The sequence below is a fragment of the Streptopelia decaocto genome (genome assembly GCF_964273445.1).
Source record: "Streptopelia decaocto genome assembly, chromosome: 4".
NCBI classification, from domain to species: domain Eukaryota; kingdom Metazoa; phylum Chordata; class Aves; order Columbiformes; family Columbidae; genus Streptopelia; species Streptopelia decaocto.
Genome location: NC_138658.1, coordinates 23,017,166 through 23,034,796, shown reverse-complemented (window position 1 = coordinate 23,034,796; position 17,631 = coordinate 23,017,166). Strand labels below are relative to the sequence as shown.

At 34.5% G+C, this 17,631-nt stretch overlaps 1 protein-coding gene across 5 annotated transcripts in view; it reads left to right on the top strand.

Annotated features, from left to right (window-relative positions):
• Nucleotides 1-17,631, top strand: part of LRBA (LPS responsive beige-like anchor protein) — a 411,832-nt gene that overhangs the window by 309,277 nt on the left and 84,924 nt on the right. For all 5 annotated transcript variants that reach the window (XM_082050428.1, XM_082050426.1, XM_082050427.1 and 2 more), the window contains one exon: nucleotides 4,342-4,494. In XM_082050428.1, coding sequence (XP_081906554.1) covers nucleotides 4,342-4,494 — 153 coding nt within the window. The remainder of the gene's footprint in view (nucleotides 1-4,341; nucleotides 4,495-17,631) is intronic.

The window sequence follows — 17,631 nt, the reverse complement described above, 5'->3', positions numbered from 1 at the left end:
AAAATATACATTGAAGTGTGATGAAAAAAATGAAATTTGAATGAATTTAATATTTTAGTATACATTTTTGAATGCCATTTAAGTCCCCTAACAGGAAAAATAAATTGTGGCAATATGAATAAAAAACTAGACTTCTAATAGGCATTTTTGTTATTCTATTTGACAGGTTGCATATAGGATTAATATTGCTTATCATGGTTGTCAATTTGGTTTGAAAATCTGGTTTCTTATAAACATTTTAATATGGTTAGGGAATCTTTTTCTAGACACCTTTGCAGATCACATAACTCTGCTTCAAAATGCATCAATTATTTTCTAAAGAAAAGAAGAGAACATTTCATTATATTAAAGAAACTAGGTATCTTGTATAGCTTTTTATGCATGGTGGCAAACATGGAAACAAATTAGCAGTGTTAACTGACATTCTGTTGATATTACTTGTTTGTAAAAAAAAAATCTTTTTAGTGAAGTTTACTTACTAATTTTTGTTTCCACAAGATAGAGGACAATTTTCATTAGAGAAAATTGTGTTTTAATTATATGCAGAATTTTATAAGCATTTTAATAAGAATCCTCATATCACAGATTTTATCTTTGCTTTTTTTTTTTTTTTAATATATACCAGTATAAACACTGTGTGCTAGATTCATGTTGATATCCACCATGAATTCCTTCATCAGTTGTAATGAAATCAAAAACATGGCAGGAGGAGTGAAGTGTTGCTCATCATTAGGATATCTCTCTATATGCTGTAGAACTGGTAAATTCCAAGAGAGGAATTTCTGAAACTAATTTTCAACACAATTGTGCTAGAGCAAGAGCTTCAACAAATCATACAGATGTTTTCATTTTTTTGTGAAATCATATAAATGAAAGAAATGTGGGACAATTCTGCCATTTCTATACATGTGCTGAGTGCGTAACATTTCAGAAGGGATCCAGTAGAATTTGAAAAAGTATGAAGGTAATCAAAATGATTAGTCAGAAAGGAAAATCTCCAGAGGGAACAAATCTAAATTGACTAGAATCCTTTAGCTTGCCAAACAAGAACACTGATAAGGTGATATAGGTCTATAGTACCCAGAATGGAATATAGAAGAGTGAGTAAGGAATAATATTTACTGCTTTTCACAATATGGGTACTAGAACCATCCACTGGAACAGTTGGGAAGCAGTTTTAGAATAGCCAAAGGAAAAGCCTTTGTAGATGAAATTACAGTGTGGAACCTATGCTTAATTATTTTAAAAATCAAAAGCACAGATTAGTTCAAAACCATTTAACTGTAAGAAGCTGACAGAGTATTGGTGGAAAGATCGTATTTTCCCTGTGTTAGTCTTGCAGTCCTTGTCACTGTTACAGGTGAGATACTAAATGGTCCTTCAGTCTGGCATCTTCATGTTGTATTTGTGTGAAACCACAACTCCTTCTTCCCTGCCCCCCACTAAAAACAAGCAAAAATGCATTATTTAATCTTTTTAACATTCTCAGGTGTCTGAAATTTCCATTATTAATGGTGTTAAACACATGAATAAGCATCTGCTGTCTTAGTGTCAAGCTATGCATGTGATGTGAAAATGTGAAGAAAAAAGGAGAAAACCCCACGGAGTTGAGAAGGACTGTTAAGGACTGCAGTTACCAAATACATGAAGAATATTTGTAAACATGATAAAAATGTAAATATTTTATTCTTAGGTTTATTCACTGGTTTAGAAAAACTGTTGGCCTTTAGCTAATGTTGTCATTTTCACTGGTATAAAGCCATTGAAAATTGGCACCAAATACTACTCAATTAGAATGGCACAGTGTATCTGTTTGCCATCCCTTTTCCCATGCATAAATGCCAGCACATGGCCAAGATAAGCAAATCAGATAAAAAAGAAGCTCCTTTTGTAAAAATGTATCATTATGGTGATGATGAAAAACTCATTTCTGTAGTAATGAAATAATGTTTTATGAAAAATTTCTAATAGACTAACAGAAGTTACTCATAATTTTTAAGTTTCCAGGCAGCATATTGTTTCTCTGTAATCTAATGAAAACAATATGTGTTCTAGTAAGCCAAATGTTTTCTGATCTTGAAAGAAATTAATGAATTGCTGTACAGATGTATAAAAATAAAAACATCAGTAACATATGTAATGAGCTTATGTTTTAAGTATTCAGAATCATGGTGTGGTTTCATATTTGTGGTGCATGCTGTTATCAAATTAATAGCCCAGTGTCTCTGCTTTTTCTTTGTTCGTTTCTATCTGTTATGATAAAAACTAGGGAAACTTCAGAATACTTTCTTTTTTACAAACCTTCATCCTTGCTAGTTCTTGTTCTTTCACATATCCCATTAAATAGTTTCAAACCTCTTTTTATCAAGTACTTGTCAAGCATTTGGTACAGAAGCCTGTTTTTACCCTGTGTAGTTAATTAAGGTGACTGTAAACAAAAAGATGTACAATTCAAAGCCAAGCAATGTTTCACACAAGGATGGAGGTGATAATCACTTAATTCCTGCTTCATCTTTCCTGTCTTTGCCCTGGCTACTTCGGATTGACCTTGTCTGCAATCTGATGACCTCCCTGTTGCACTCGGCCATTTGGAAAGCTGCTCATGCCATAGCTGGCCCTGAGGGGCTATCCAGGAGACCACTCATCCATTGACCCATGGCAAGACTGGGTTTCGGATTTGATCTGCTGAGCTTCTGACGTAGCTACATACTGCACCCACTGTAGACAAAGCCGGTGGGGCAGTCTGATTTTTTTTTTTTTTTTAATCTTTTTAAGCAGTTTGCACTTGCTGTGTGGAACACCGATTTTACACCAGTCATTTGCTACAAAATACACTTCCTGAAGCAATTAGACATATTGATCCTTTCTTTACAAAGGAAGTAAATTCTCCAATTTAGTGGCTCAGTTTTTCTAAACCCATCAAATTGTGAGGTTTATTTGGTGTATTTAAGTCTCAGTGTCAAGTTCCACAAAAAAAAAAAAAAATCACCTTTAAAATATATTAAGGGCAGAAATATATGTTATGTCTTAATAGGCTTTTTCTATTAAGTGTTATGCTAGTATTTTGCAGTCATTTATAGCAGTGTGTAAATAAGGTTCTAATCACATTAACTTAGATATGCTTATGTATATGCTTGTTCATATTTAACAAAATAAATGACAATTTACAAAGTTGCATGTCTGTTTGTAAAACATGGTAACACTCCTCTTACCCAGGATAAAATCCTTATGATTTTGAGCTTAATGTTACTTCCTGGCATGTTCAATTCTGCAGTAGAAGCTACCATTTTCTGCTTTAAAAATTCTTTATGTAGCTATCAGCATTACTTTGTTTTTCTCATAAGACTTTGCTATATGTGCTTACTTTTTTTTTTTTTTTCTCAACCCTTTTTAGTGTAGCAAGCTCTGCCTGCAGAAGTGTGAGGGGCGGGCCAGCCACAGAGGTGTTCAATGCTGTGTTCTAGTCCCATTCAGCAGAGGCCTATAGAGAACACTTGCTTAAAGTGGTGATGATCCTGACAAGGAATTTAGTGCATATACAGACCTTGTAACCATGTGAAATTCCTTCCTTCTTTTTTCTTTTGTGTGTGTGTGAAATTATGCATGATTCTTCCCTGTAATTATAGACTGGACACATAACTGAGTTAATGACCTTTCCATGAAAGAAAAATATTAGCTTGATTCAGCTTTGACTTTTTTTTTTTTCTTTTTTTTTGTGAACGTGTGGTATAACTCCAGGTATTTTAGACTTTACAAAAAATTGTTTCTGAATATTGAACGATCTTAGATAATAGCCTAAACATTAAGTTCTTAGACCCTTAATGTTAGAGAGAATAAGAATATAAGTGGGTTTTACACCTCTGTAATTAATATATATGGCACTAGTTTCACACACACTATAGACTGCAAGTTGTGCATTAACAATTTAAAATGTGGATTTTATTAAAATGTGAAGGAAGCAATTTTCCCCAGCTTCTTAACATCTTTGTTTGCCTCTTGCTTTTCACTTATGATACTTGTACCTGTGATGTTCATTACTTCTGTTTTATAAGTTTCTCTGTGGATAATATGCAATTTAAACCAATGTTCTGACTTTTTTTTTCTTTACAGCCTGTTGTGTCTTAGTTCTTTGTCATATTAAAAGCACGATGAGGATTTAGGATATCTAAAAGTTTAAATTTTAGAAAGTAGGAAGGAGGGGATTTCCTCCTTCTAGGGGAGAGGGAGATGTCTGTGGGAGGATTTTGTATATTCTCTTTTCTAGTAATTATTTTTTTAACATGACAAAGTGCATCCTCTGACATAATTTATAATATGGCATTGTTTTTCATTTACGTACAGGAATTGATTCCTGAATTCTATTACCTCCCAGAGATATTTGTCAACAGCAACAATTACAATCTGGGAGTGATGGATGATGGAACAGTTGTGTCTGATGTTGAACTTCCACCATGGGCCAAAACCCCAGAAGAATTTGTTCGCATAAACAGACTGGTAAGATGGCTATCTTCTATTGTCTGTCAAGTAACATTTGTCTTGCAAGATTCTTCTGAAATAGTTTGGATCTTTGTTTGCAATGTATGGCTGTTTATAATTTACATAGGACTATGGCTGAAATAGTCTGAAGAAATGTTAGATTTACAAGTTTAGGAAGAACAAAGGCATATAGTATTGCTTATTCTTTAGAATTGCTCAGAAAAGTTTGAGCACAGCCCCAATATGCATGAGATCTTATCCCATTTGTTTGTCAGCTTTTGGAGTTCTAAAGAGGTGGTAAAATCATCACTTTACAGAAGACTTGATAAATCTTGCTTAATCATAGAAATATTTGTCACTCTGATTACCAAAATGTAATTTCAGGTTTTTTTTCAATTTTACGCTCTATTTAACTCAAAAAAATTGGTGAATGCCTCAGGAAGGAAAGTTGCATTTAAAATTTTCTCCCACCTCTTCTATTTCTTCCATTAAATTGATATTTTTCAGAGCTGTTTTTACAAGAAAATAAAACTGAATTCTCCTTTGCCTGCTTCATTTATCAAGCCTGTATTACTCTTCCTTGTTTTGGAAAATCCTGTTGTTTGCACTGCCTGTCTTCACTGTGCCCTCTGGGCAGTGCAATGAATTACAGAATAGGTGCTACAGTATCATTGTTGGTGTTTCAGTGCATTCTCAAACCTATTACATTAGGCTCTTCTCAAAATGAAAGGATTCTGTATCACTGGCAGTGTAAAATAAATAAATTAGAGAAGCTTTTTTTTAACAAATCCTGGAAAATGAAGCTGCTGTTTTTATGTGGTAGTCACAAAACTGGGAAATACTAAATTAAGGCATGGTAACTCTCAAAAGTTTTTCAGATACCAGACTTAGACTTAATAGTGTCCTGGTATCCCTAAATTATAATAGAAATGGGGATTGAAAAGTTCTGTTGTTGGCAGAACATCAGATCTCATATTCATTGCAGAACAATCACATCAGAAGAAATCTGTGACTGATAAGTTATCAGAATGCTTTAGGCTGCACTTTTACTGGTAGGATGATACCATGGTCTTCAGAAATGTTTTTTGGCCTAGATTTCTTCAGGCAGTTGTAGGATGCAGCATAATAATTGCAAATTTTATGTGCTGAATCTAGTATTTTACTTTATATAGAAGTATGTGCAAATTTTATTTAAACAAGGTATAAAATACAGTAACATTTAGCAGGACTACTTGGCAAACCATATTCAAACACAACTTTTGATCTTCCAGTTGTGCTGATAGGTAATAGGTTATGGAGGTAGCCTGACACCCTTTTGAGCTTGGCATGTGTTGGTGATTTCTGGATAACCTGAGAAATGAAAAGCTGTGTTCTTAAGCAGACTTGTTAAAGGCAGCCTGTAGCCTTGATCTCTCACCACGGTGGTATTTTAGCTTTTGCATAAAATATAGTTCTCGTTCTATTAATTACAGATCTGGCTTTCCCCACTGTGAAGTTATTCTCCATCTCCTGCTTCCTTCTCTTCTAAGATTTTAGCTCTTAACTTTCTTTTTCTCATTTCTAGCCTTGGTGCCAGGTTTTTCTCACTCGCACATCTCTACACTCAGACACCTAACATTCCCTCATCTTTCCATAATTTCCCAAAGCCTTTAGTACTAGTGTCTGCTTTTCTTGCATCTCTCTTTAATATCTCTCACTTGTGCTATATTCTCAGGATGAAGTGCTTGGTCAGCAGAAAGTAGCTGCTTTTTGATTATTACAATTAAACTCTTGGGCACAAAATGTAAAATCCCTTTAAAGTTGTCATGTAGAGAGTAATGATCTTGTTCCATATTCCAAATGTATTTTTTTTTCTTTTTATGATAAATCTACAATTAGCACATCTTAATTTTGTTAAATCCTGAAAAAAAGCAGTTTGGAACACTCCAAAATGAAGGAAGTGCTCATTACATATCCAAAACTTTCATTCAAATAAAAAGTAGTCTGAAAACAGGATGTTAACCTCTGTATATCTGAATGATGAAGATTAAAATTACTTCATCATTTTCGTAATTTTATTCAGCATTTCTTATGAAACTGAAGTATCATATTTATTGTCTAAATATAATTAATGTTTCCTTCTCATATACCTTTTCCTGAAGTAATTATTCATTAGTGTATTTGACTTTTGAACTATTTTAATCAAAAAGACACCGTGAGTAATCTGCTCAGCTTCCTAACTTCTGCTGTGAAAGTCGAGTTCGCAGTACCACTTGTTAAATGGCATATTGAATGAACATGCAAAAGTTTCCATAAATTAGAGTTTTTCAAAACAAAGAACTTTTACAAGAACATGCAATTTTTAAGTATCCCATAACTGGACAGTTAATAACCAAAGTAAGAAATAATTTACCAAGTGATGGTTTATTAAAGTATGTCAAACATTATGTCAAACATCATCCCTTTTCATGATAGTGTGGGTCCCCGACACTGTTGCTATAATTCAGATATCAAGTTTTGGTCAGCCTGGTAGCATTAGATTTAAACCTCCATGACAATAAATTGCAACAACCGCTTCTATGTGACATAGTTAGCCTTATTGTGGTGGTGGCGGCCCTGTTCGTGCTGCTATGGATGATGCTCTCTGTAATCTGCTGGTTTTGCAGTGGAATAAAAGTGAGAAAATTACATGCAAATATTAAATTACTTTTTTCTTTTTAATACATAGTGGATTTGATACCAATAGTATCAAGTCATCATAGTTTTATTTTAAAGTAGAATAGGTGTGTTTAGGGAGAATGCTTAAAGCTCAGTTCCTCACAGATACTATCAAAAAAACAGTGCTACAGTGCTACAGTGTGGCATGGGCTGATTCATTCAATTAATATTTCCTTGCTGCTTCCTGGTTCAGACAAAATAGTGATTATAGTATTTTAAGTGTTCTTTTTGTAAGCTATCACACATAGATATTTTTTCCCTTTGCATTTCAGTTTACCTCTTTAAGTCCACAGATCTTATACAATGATTGGAGCTCATGAAATGCATACTGCTTTGATCTGTGACCTTTTTGTGGTGCTAATCGGGTTCCTGATATCATTATACCTTGCTCATTAATCATATTTCCTGCAGCCCGTCAGCCAGCCAGACAGCCCAAGCCCCTGTTTGCAGCCTTGTGTTGGCAGGTTTCTGCTTTTCCAGATTATTACAGTGTGATACTTTGGCTTCTCATAACCAGACCCACATCAAGCTGTGTGCTACAATTAAAGTCAGATGGTCCTCAGGTTCAACAGGGATATTCTGTTGCAGCTGTCTGTCTTTCTGGAACAGACCAGCAAGGGGAACAGATGATATGTAGGACAGTGTATAATAACAGCTTGTACAGTACTGGGTCAATAGCAGAGGTTCAGAACATTAATTGACAGACTGATAGCGGATTTAAAACTGATTCCCAACCCATTTTTTAAATTCTATAATGTATGTATTTTAATTGAAATAGATCATTGCGTGTCTTCTCTGTTTCCTTTGAGAGAAAAAGCAGAATGGTGTATAATTAAAACTGGGTTTTGATTGATGGAATGCCATGATGAGCTAAATGATAGCATCAGGATGTCATTATAAGCAATACAAAGAAGTGTAAAATGCATGTATTGCTTGTGCATATAGTTGGTACTTTATATTAGATTGTGATTGTACAATATTTTATAATAGCACAAATCAGTGTGGCAGAATAGGATGTTTTTCTCTGAGAAAATCTACAGTTTGATGGAAAAGTGACTGAGTTTTTACCATTCTGAAACACTGTTATATACCTGTAAAGCTCTGTATTATACTTATGTTATTGAATAACTGCTAAGACATCTGAAAATATTTTTCAGTTTACACAGATGCAGTTGACATGGTTATATTATTGTATAGTTCCATTACTCTCTCTATATATGTAATAAGAATTATTGTATTAACTTAATAAAAGTAAGAAACCTATACACTTTTAAATTAGATAAATTATAATTCCTCCCCCCAACAAAACAGAAAAATTCCAAATGCAAAATAAGATTGCAACCTTACTTTATTATTTCAAAGTGAGTTATGGTATCTTTAGGGTTATTAGTGTGTGAGCAAAGGGAGAATGCTAACTTGATCTGATATGTAACAAAAAGATTTTTCTGGGGTCTTCTGTTGGATTCACAGTCTTAGTTATGTTAGCTGCCCTCCTTTAGAATAGCTTTCTGGTTTAGAAATTTAAGTTCACTTGGAGTTAGAGATAAATATCCCATTAAAGCTGACAGAAATTTTATAATGCAAAGTAAGCATTCTCAAAGATCAGGTGCAACCCAAAGAAAAATTCCGTATGTCTCACTAGGAATTGCTAAAATCCCAATAAGGCAGTCCTGTTTGTTCTAAATAGCAAAGTGTTCTATTTTGTCCTGTCATTGAAGGCCGGATGTCTGAATAGGTAAGAATTAATTTAAAACTATTAATCAATTGATAATAACCAAATTTCACACAGCTTTGATGAGCCTCAGCTTTTTAAGAATTAGATTGCTTCAATGATAATAAAGTTGTTGAGGTCTGTCAAGACAGCTTTCCACAATAAATTTCAACTTAAGTATTTTTAGTGCATTATTGTAGAGTTAGGCCTTTCGTGATTCATGGTTTATCCATTTGATCCAATGCTGGGGAAAATGCAAGACAAATTAGAAAAGTGATGAGATTACTGTGCTGGATTGAAAGTTTTGAAATCCAATTATCAAATAATTGAAAGCGTAGTGATTGGAAGCTAGGATGCTTTCTGAAACAAATGAAATACTTAGATACATAAAGGTACTGTAAACAAAATTTATCCTGGCATGTTAAATAAAATGGAGAGGAAAGTTAGGCAGCCATTCATCCAAATGCAAATTTTAGTGGAGCAAAATGAATCAGTATTAAAAACCACCAGTTGGTTGGTTGGTTGGTAAGAAAGATCTACAGTGAGAATTAGAGGATCATTATTGGTCAATGTGGTGCATTAGCTTTTAGCACAAGCTATTTCACTTTACATCAGAAAACACTGAAAAAGCAATATTCCCTGCCAACTGCAGTTTTTGTGAATCTTCTCTCTGTCCTGTCCATGGAAAGTGATCTGGTGAAAAAATCAAAAGTGAGTTTCAAGAGCATTATGCTACTTTCAATCTATTAAAACTATGGCTATCAGTCAGAAAAAAAAATATTAAAGTAGCAGTTAAGGCAGTGCCTGTAACTTAGAATGTACTTGATTTTTTTGTATTAATCTTGGAAAAATCTCTCCATGGTATTTTTCCTGGTTCCACGGCTGTGTATTTACAAAGGTGTTAAGCAAATGCTGTAGAAAATTATGTGGCTGTAAACTGTATGAATTAAGGCTCACAAGTGCAGGTTACTAGTAAGAAATTGCTAGTAATAGTTTACTTGTTAAGCATTTTAAATGCATTCGAGAGCAGGAAAAAGGCTAAAATGAAAACTGGGTTAACTGGCAACATCAGAGTTGTTATCTGTGCAGTTCATACTTCAGAATTCTAGTTTAAGCAGGATTGGATGCAACCTTAAAAAGCTAGAAGTCAAATTTGTCTGTGTACACTGTGTGATGAAGGTGCTTCTGGCAATCCGAGGTGATCTGCTGTGTGTATGAAATTTGTGAACTCTTCACTCAACTCAGGCTCTTCTAGGTGGTTCTGTTGGCATGTTAGGTATCTGTTCATCTAGAAGAGAGGTGATGGATCGTGGTGAAAAAGGAGGAGAGTTTTGATACTAGTTCTTTCAAACTCTTTACTTCAGGAAATATATATGTGATTGAAGTGTTACTTTCATTTGTATTTCTGATGTTTTGTGATTTCATGTAGCTTTTCTTTGGAAATTACTATCCATATACAATATAAGACTCATACAACATCTCCTGAAAGGAGGATATCTACTAACTCTACAAACATTTTAGTTTTTAGAAGAAATCCCTTTCATAAATTAATAATAGAAAAAGGAGGTTGGAAAGTAATCTGTAACTGCTCTTCCTGCCACATACTTGTATTTCTATGCCACGTGTGTGTAAAGCATTTAAAATAAGAATATGTTACACAGCTATTAAGAATGCATCTTAAAACACTAATACTTTTTTATTGGTTTCAAGATGTGGTTATGGAAAAGGGTTTGTACAGTAGGCAAGGTTCTGTGTATCAGGCAAAATCAGAAACTTAACAGTCTAATTCACAAAGTTGTCAGGAATATTATTCTTCAGCAAAGTCAGGTGTGAAAGGTCCAGCATATTGGACTTCGTATATTTACAAGTTTGATATTGTTTGATGCATAATTTTTTTCTCATCTGTGAAAACAGAGCAGTCCTCAGAAGCACAGAGGCTGTACCATGTAGGTACTTAACAGGCAGAGGAGCACAGAAAGTCTCTTAGCTGAAGAAATGTAGAATGGTGTGTCAATTAAGCAGCTGGATTATTTTTCTCAAAAAGTGTGTTCCTGACTGCAGTGTGCAGTTCTAGTCATTGTCTACTTTCCCCTTTCAGTTCGTCTCTGTAGAATACCAGCATCAGCATAAACCAGTTTGTTTTGAACCTGAGATAATTGATATTACTGGTGTAATTGTGATACTGTACCAATTACACTTCTTTCCTACCAATTCAGCTACATGCATAGCAATTTCATAATCTGTGTTTGTCACTGCAGGATTTTTGCAATTTTAGAATTACTTCATAAAAGTAAGAACCTTTGTCATCTTTCACACAGAAATACTTTTGTGCAAGCTAGAATCAAGAAATACTGGATATTTGTAAGCAGTCTTTGATTTAATTATATCATGTACAGATCTGATTACTACCATAGAAAGGGAGAGAAATCAGACCTTTGTTACATATTTTTAAATGCCTTATTCAGATCTCATATGAAGATAAGTCTAGAATAACATCAGTAGTACCAGCAGAACTGCATGTAAGAGAAATCAGTGCAAATGAAAACCTAATCTGTGGATATTCTAGAGGGAAAATAAAAGAATTGTTCAATGTAAGAGATTTTTGAAAAGTAGAGAAGAAATATTTCTAAGGGAATGTGATATATGGCCTATTAGAAAATGTTCTGAAAATCTGGGAAAAAAACAAAAGTAAACTAATTTTTCTGTGTGTTCAATTTACTCTGTGTGTATAAGCATAACTTACTTTTATTTAACTGCTGTCTAAGAAATATGGTGAGAAATTCACATTTATTTAGATCCAATTCTGTTGGAAAATTTGTTATACTAATTTTCAGGGAAGAATTTTTATTTAATTTGTAAAAGAGGCTACTCTATAGGAAAGATAAATACATTCAAGAATATGAGGGAGGTAATGAAAGGTGAACTTGAGCCATGTTTTTGAATAGAACTTGTTTTAAGAATGCTGAAAGCATTCAGTTTTAGTTTCATAACACGTCAGAATATACTAATATTGGAAGATGGGGTTTGGATAATATATATGATGGAATTCATTGAAGGGGTGCATCTGTAGGACAAAGTTAATATATGGTAAAAAGGAAAAATGCAATGATGTCAACAAACTTTTTTTTTTCCTTTTCAATAACAGTAACATAGGTGGTATATCATCATTTGTTAGCAAAAAAATTGATCTCATTTGTAACCAATCAGATATATTAATAGGAAGGGAAAACAGTTTGTAAAATCTGTTCTTTCTATAATAATAGTTTCCTTTTTTTTTGTTTTCATTTGTGATTCCTGCCATCTCTTTAAACTCTGCATACAAATTACTTTATTGAAAATACAACTAAACTCTGGACTTCAAGGTTGCAAGCAGAGTAAAATTAAGAAAAAGTCCACGCGTGCTTACATGTAAATAATTTCTGAAAGTGTAATAGATGTCAGTCTTCCTGAACAAAGAAGACTTAATGGAATCATGGAATGTGATTTCCTGGACAGTCTGTCTGTCTTTGCTATTTTGGAAAAAATAATTTAAAGAACCTGGGGTCAAAATTTGCCATTCTTCATCTTTCAGAAAATTCAAGGTATTGAATAATTCTGTTGTAATTCTCTCATAATAATAAAAAACAAACACAACAACAAAAAACAGCCTACCATATCTTAAAAATAGTTTAAACTCTTTGCTAATAATTACAACACTACATAGTTACCTGTAATGCATCTGTTTTAGTGAAGTCTGAGACTAACCAAGATGAGCAGGAGAAAAATGAAAAAGTAGAGTACAAATGATTTAAGTGAGAGCAAAATCAAACAAAAAAGAGGTTAAGTAGTAAAAAGAGCCTGGATGTAGCACAGTCAGCAGGAAACAAAGCCTAAACTAAAACTATGAACATTCCAGATAGTGATGAGAGATGCAGATTTTTCAGTAGGGTAAGAGAATTTATTATAGCCAAGATAAAAAGTACAACATGGAGAATTATATGCGGTTGAGAAAGATTATAAAAAGCCAAATGATAAGACAGATTGAGCAGATACAGGTAAAAAAAAATAAAGGAAACTACGTAAATGTGCTTTTATCCAAAAAAGTTGATTGGAAGCAATCTAGACAGATTTGCTTTCAGCTCTTTTGTTGTTTGATGTTGTAGAACTGGTGTTTGAAAGAGAGTCCGTGGAGGACATTAAAGTTATTACTGTGTGAAATGAAGTGGGAAACAATTGTGCTGGAGCCATTGCCCCATTTAACAGGTGTTCACTAAATCTGTCTTCTGTTTGTCTGTTCTCTGAATGCTGTGTCTGGGCACTTGCTGTAAATGCTATTGTGAGGGATATTGTTGAAAATGTATTAAGAATTTTGATTACCATGGAAAAATTGCATCACAGGCTCAGTATAGGGAAGGGAGAAAAAAGGTTTGAAAGCTATGGCAGTTTCTAACTTGATTAATTAAGAATTACAGTCTGTCATTGGAGGCTGCTTTGCAAAGAAATATTGCAACTTGTTCCTCCTGTAAGGTGAACTCCTGATGGTCAGGAATTCCATACAACAAAATGTCCTGGTGAGAGATCTGGTAGGAGATGGTGCTGGTGCATTTGTTCCAATGTTGTCTAAAGTTTATTTGTAGATCAAATGTGAAAATATGCTGCTAAATTTAAATTTGATAGGTAGTTTGTTCTAAATAAAGTATTTCTAATATAGTCAGAATGTAGAGAAGTTTCCATTCTAAGTGTTGGAAAAGAAAGTGAGATTTGGATAACATTTACATATGTGGAGCTGCGGAGAAAAAAAACCTGCGGATTTGTGGTCTTCAGCTGAGGTAGAGGAGGGGTTGAGAAAACACGGCCATCTGTGCCCTACATGGAAGGATACAAAAAGAGTCAGCTGAGGCTTTGCTTTCAGTGCTTTTCCCTGGCAAGACTCCACTATTTGAAAGCCTGAGATGAGGAACAGTAACATTGCTGAAACCATCTGGGGTACAGAGAAAGCTTATGACAATGATGTGGAAGTAGGAAGAACTCACATTACTAGGAAAGAGTTTCTTCTTTCTAGAAGAGAAAAGAATAAGAAAGAGCATAATAAAAGCATACAAAATAATTAATAATACTGAGAAGATGCATCAGGAAATTACATTCTCCATTTCATAACATAAGGATCTAAAGATGGTTCATGAAATGAAAAATTAAATTTTGCTACAAGGTAATATTTTTCAAAGAGCATGTAATTAGACCTAGGAACATTAAGAGTAACAACAGGAACCAGAAAGGGACTGTGGATGTTTCTACAAATAAAAATATATGTAGTTTGTTAGGCAGTACAAAATGTGATATGAAATGCAAGATCTTACATTTGGTGGTTAAGACAAGCTCTAGAGGAATATGTGAGAGTTTTATGAAAGAAATAGTACCCCATTTCTTCTTGCTCTAATAAACAGAATTATCTTTTTCTTCACCATATCAAGTTAATAGTGCTTTAGTCCTGTACAACAGATTTTCTGGCTGTAGAAGGAAAAATCTGAAGACATAGCTCTAAAACGTAGGGGCCTTGCAGGGATGTAACTTAAGGTAAGTCCTCCCATCTCTTCTTCCTATCCCTCAGCACGCTTCCCCATCTGTGTCTTTGTTCAGGAACAACTGCTTGCAAGGCTGTACTTGAAACTAGATCACCAAAATGATATGAAAAAGCCTTGTTTCTAACCTAGGTTATTATTTCAGTGGTCTCATTTACAATGTTGCTCTATTTGTGGTTGCATTGGCACAAATAACAGCATAGTTAGCTGTAACACAGTGCAGGTACAAACATTTCAGAGTGGAAACTTCTTAAACTATTTTCTCTGTCAAGGCTGGGATCTCATTAAACCGCAGTCAGCAGTGCAGACTTGTGGAGCTAGACAAGCGCTTATTAGCTGTGTGTCTGATACTGGTTTAGCTCCAGCAGCACGGCACTCTGCAGGGGGTATCGTGCAGCTGCTGGAGGAGCGTAGCGGCAGGCTCGTGATGGTTGTGTGCTTTTGCAAAAGCAGTGAGTGGAAATGGATGGAAAAGGTTGCTGCACCCTAGCCCATCTGCTCAGCATCAGCCTCCTGCTAGATATTCCCTCACATCTGCCAGTTGTTACCCTTTAATTGCAAGTTCAGGTGTAGCCCTTTTGGTTTCAGGAGAGGCCAAACTATAGCCCATCAGTCAAGTAAGAGAATGTGTTTAGCAAAACAAATGCAGGCTTTTGACAATCAAGGTCATGCTCACCTGAGTCCATACATGTACTGGACAGTGAGTACCTTCAGTCAGATGAGATTGGTCCACCCTTAAATAATCAAGAACTGTGGATGTCTTTTCTAGTTTCTCTTTTTGAAGTAATTCCAGCAACCCCAAATCTCTTAGGCTGTAATTTTTACTCTCAGTCTTTATTAGTTAAAAGTGTGCACATCCTGGTTGCAGGGTACCCCTTAAAGTACTTACTTGCTGATCTGTTGAACTGCATCCAGTAAAATTTGCTAGGTATGTAGTCAAATGCAGAACCAAATCCAATAGAAGACCAGTTTTAATTAGTTTCATTCTCTGATAGCTATTATAAAAATACCATTAACTCAGAAACTGAAAGCAATATAACTTCTGCTTTTGAAGCATGAAAGGTCTCTCTGAAATAGAGGCCCGTTGGTAAAAACACCAGAGCTAGAATTCCTTGTGCTTGTGCTCACCTGACTCTTTCCAGATTAGTTTAAGTAGTTTAAAAAAATGTTTTAGCTGTCTAGGTTGGTTCAGTTTGACTGAAATATGTTAGGGAGTCCTCATTTGCTACTGTCTGTAGCAGATCTGAGGCAAAGTAGCTTTTGGCAGAGGGGAGCTTTAACGAGCAGCAGACGGCCAGTATATCTTCCATTAATGTAGCTGCTATGTAGGCAGATATTGGACAGTATCTCTATAAAAATATAAGGTTTAGGTAACTCGAAGGCTCTAGAACCAAGCTAGCCTGGCTTCTTTCTTTTGGAAGTACTTTTCTCCATCTTAAATACTAAAGTTTCAAATTAGTCTCCAACATATTAATTAGATGAAATCTATCTATCCCTCAGTAATTTTTTTCTTTGTATTCTGAAGTTTTATTTCTTCTTTGGGTTTTATTTAGGTAGACTAGTATTGTTAATAAAAAGCAACAGCGTGTAAAGCAAGATTAAGGATATTAATAATAGCAAAAATGTAATTGACATTCAAGTAGGTCATAAGGAGACAAAATTCTGCGTAGATAAAAGTGAACATAATATACACTCTTGTGTATATTGTGATGTTTTTTGCGTTTATCCTTGTCCAAATGGGTAGAATTTCTCTAAGTCACAGTTTAAGAAGAAGTTTTGGATCCAATCCAAGTTGTTTGCAGGGAGAGTTGAACTGGGCTCATAAAAACATGAAAGGCTCAGCAGTATGCAAGTAGTTTAGAGGAATTTGATTAAAAATATTAGGAAACACAAGTGGTTTTAGTTTTGCAATGTGTAGAATGAAAGTAATGTTGGATGATTCAGTTATAATGTCTCTTTTTTTTAATTAATAAAAAATACAACATTCTCCATTGTTTAGAGAAAACAAAACAAAAACTTGTGTAATTGTTTTAGGCATGTTCCAAATAGTATACCTATAATAAAATAGTGCAAAGTATCCTGTTTCTACAAATCTCTGAAAAAAATATTACAAGTGTGTATCAAAAGAGTCCTTAAGGTCAGTGAAGCCTCCTAATTGTTACTGACATTATCTCTTGCCATCTGCTTTCTGAAGCAGAATAAGAACTTTGTAATGAGGATTAGGAGTGGAAGATGGTGAGGGCATGCTCCAAGAGTTGCTGGAGTGTTCTCTGCTTTCACAACAAATCACAGAATAACTTTGTAATATTAGGTTTTTAATATTAATAGTAGGTTGTTAATATATTTTGCCTAAACTAATATAAATAAACCAAGAATTAAATTTTGCTGCATATTCTGATAGGGCTATTTTGTTCATAGTCAGTTAATTTATTAAACCTTTAAGATACTAAAAGTACATGAAGTATCCATACTGCAGTGGACTGGGATGTCTGCATCCTCCCTTCAGATCCGTGCAAGCACATCATGCAGGCACTCCCTTGGCCCATGTATACACCAGAAATAAGCTATGATTAAAATCCATTCCAAAGCTCCATACAAACATAGTTCACATCCAGAGCTTTTTTTAAGCCTAGCTTTACTGCTAGTGTGTACAGATCCAGGCTATTCTCAGATTTTTAGCAGATGATGTTCTTCTCTGTTTACTGAACTCTGTCCCCATTGCAGTTTGCCCTGCATGCATTAGTAGTTTAGAATAAATTTAGAAGAGAGCAATATTCAGATTAATTATTTCAAGTGCAGATGATTCTCCCAAATATAGTGAGAGGTTCATATTTTATTGTCGTAAGCCACTTAATGGAAGATTTTTCTTTGCCTTGAGATTCCTCCATGTGACATGTCATCTAACCTGATTATGACCCACTTACAGGCCCTTGTACCTGAGGTGCAAGTAGTGTGCTGACTTGTGTTGTTTTAGCTACCACTTTGATATTGTGTGTATGTAGAAGACTGTTGCGAGCTGGGCTGTGCACCAGAAATGAGTAAATGTACTCAGGAGTCAATTTTATTTCTGGCTAGATCAACACAGTTGTATTGGCTCAGTTTTATATCCGAAACTGTAAATCCTGCTGCTTTTGATTTGATTTATACACCTTTCTGCTGCAGCATATAGAGACATTATCCTAATTTGGT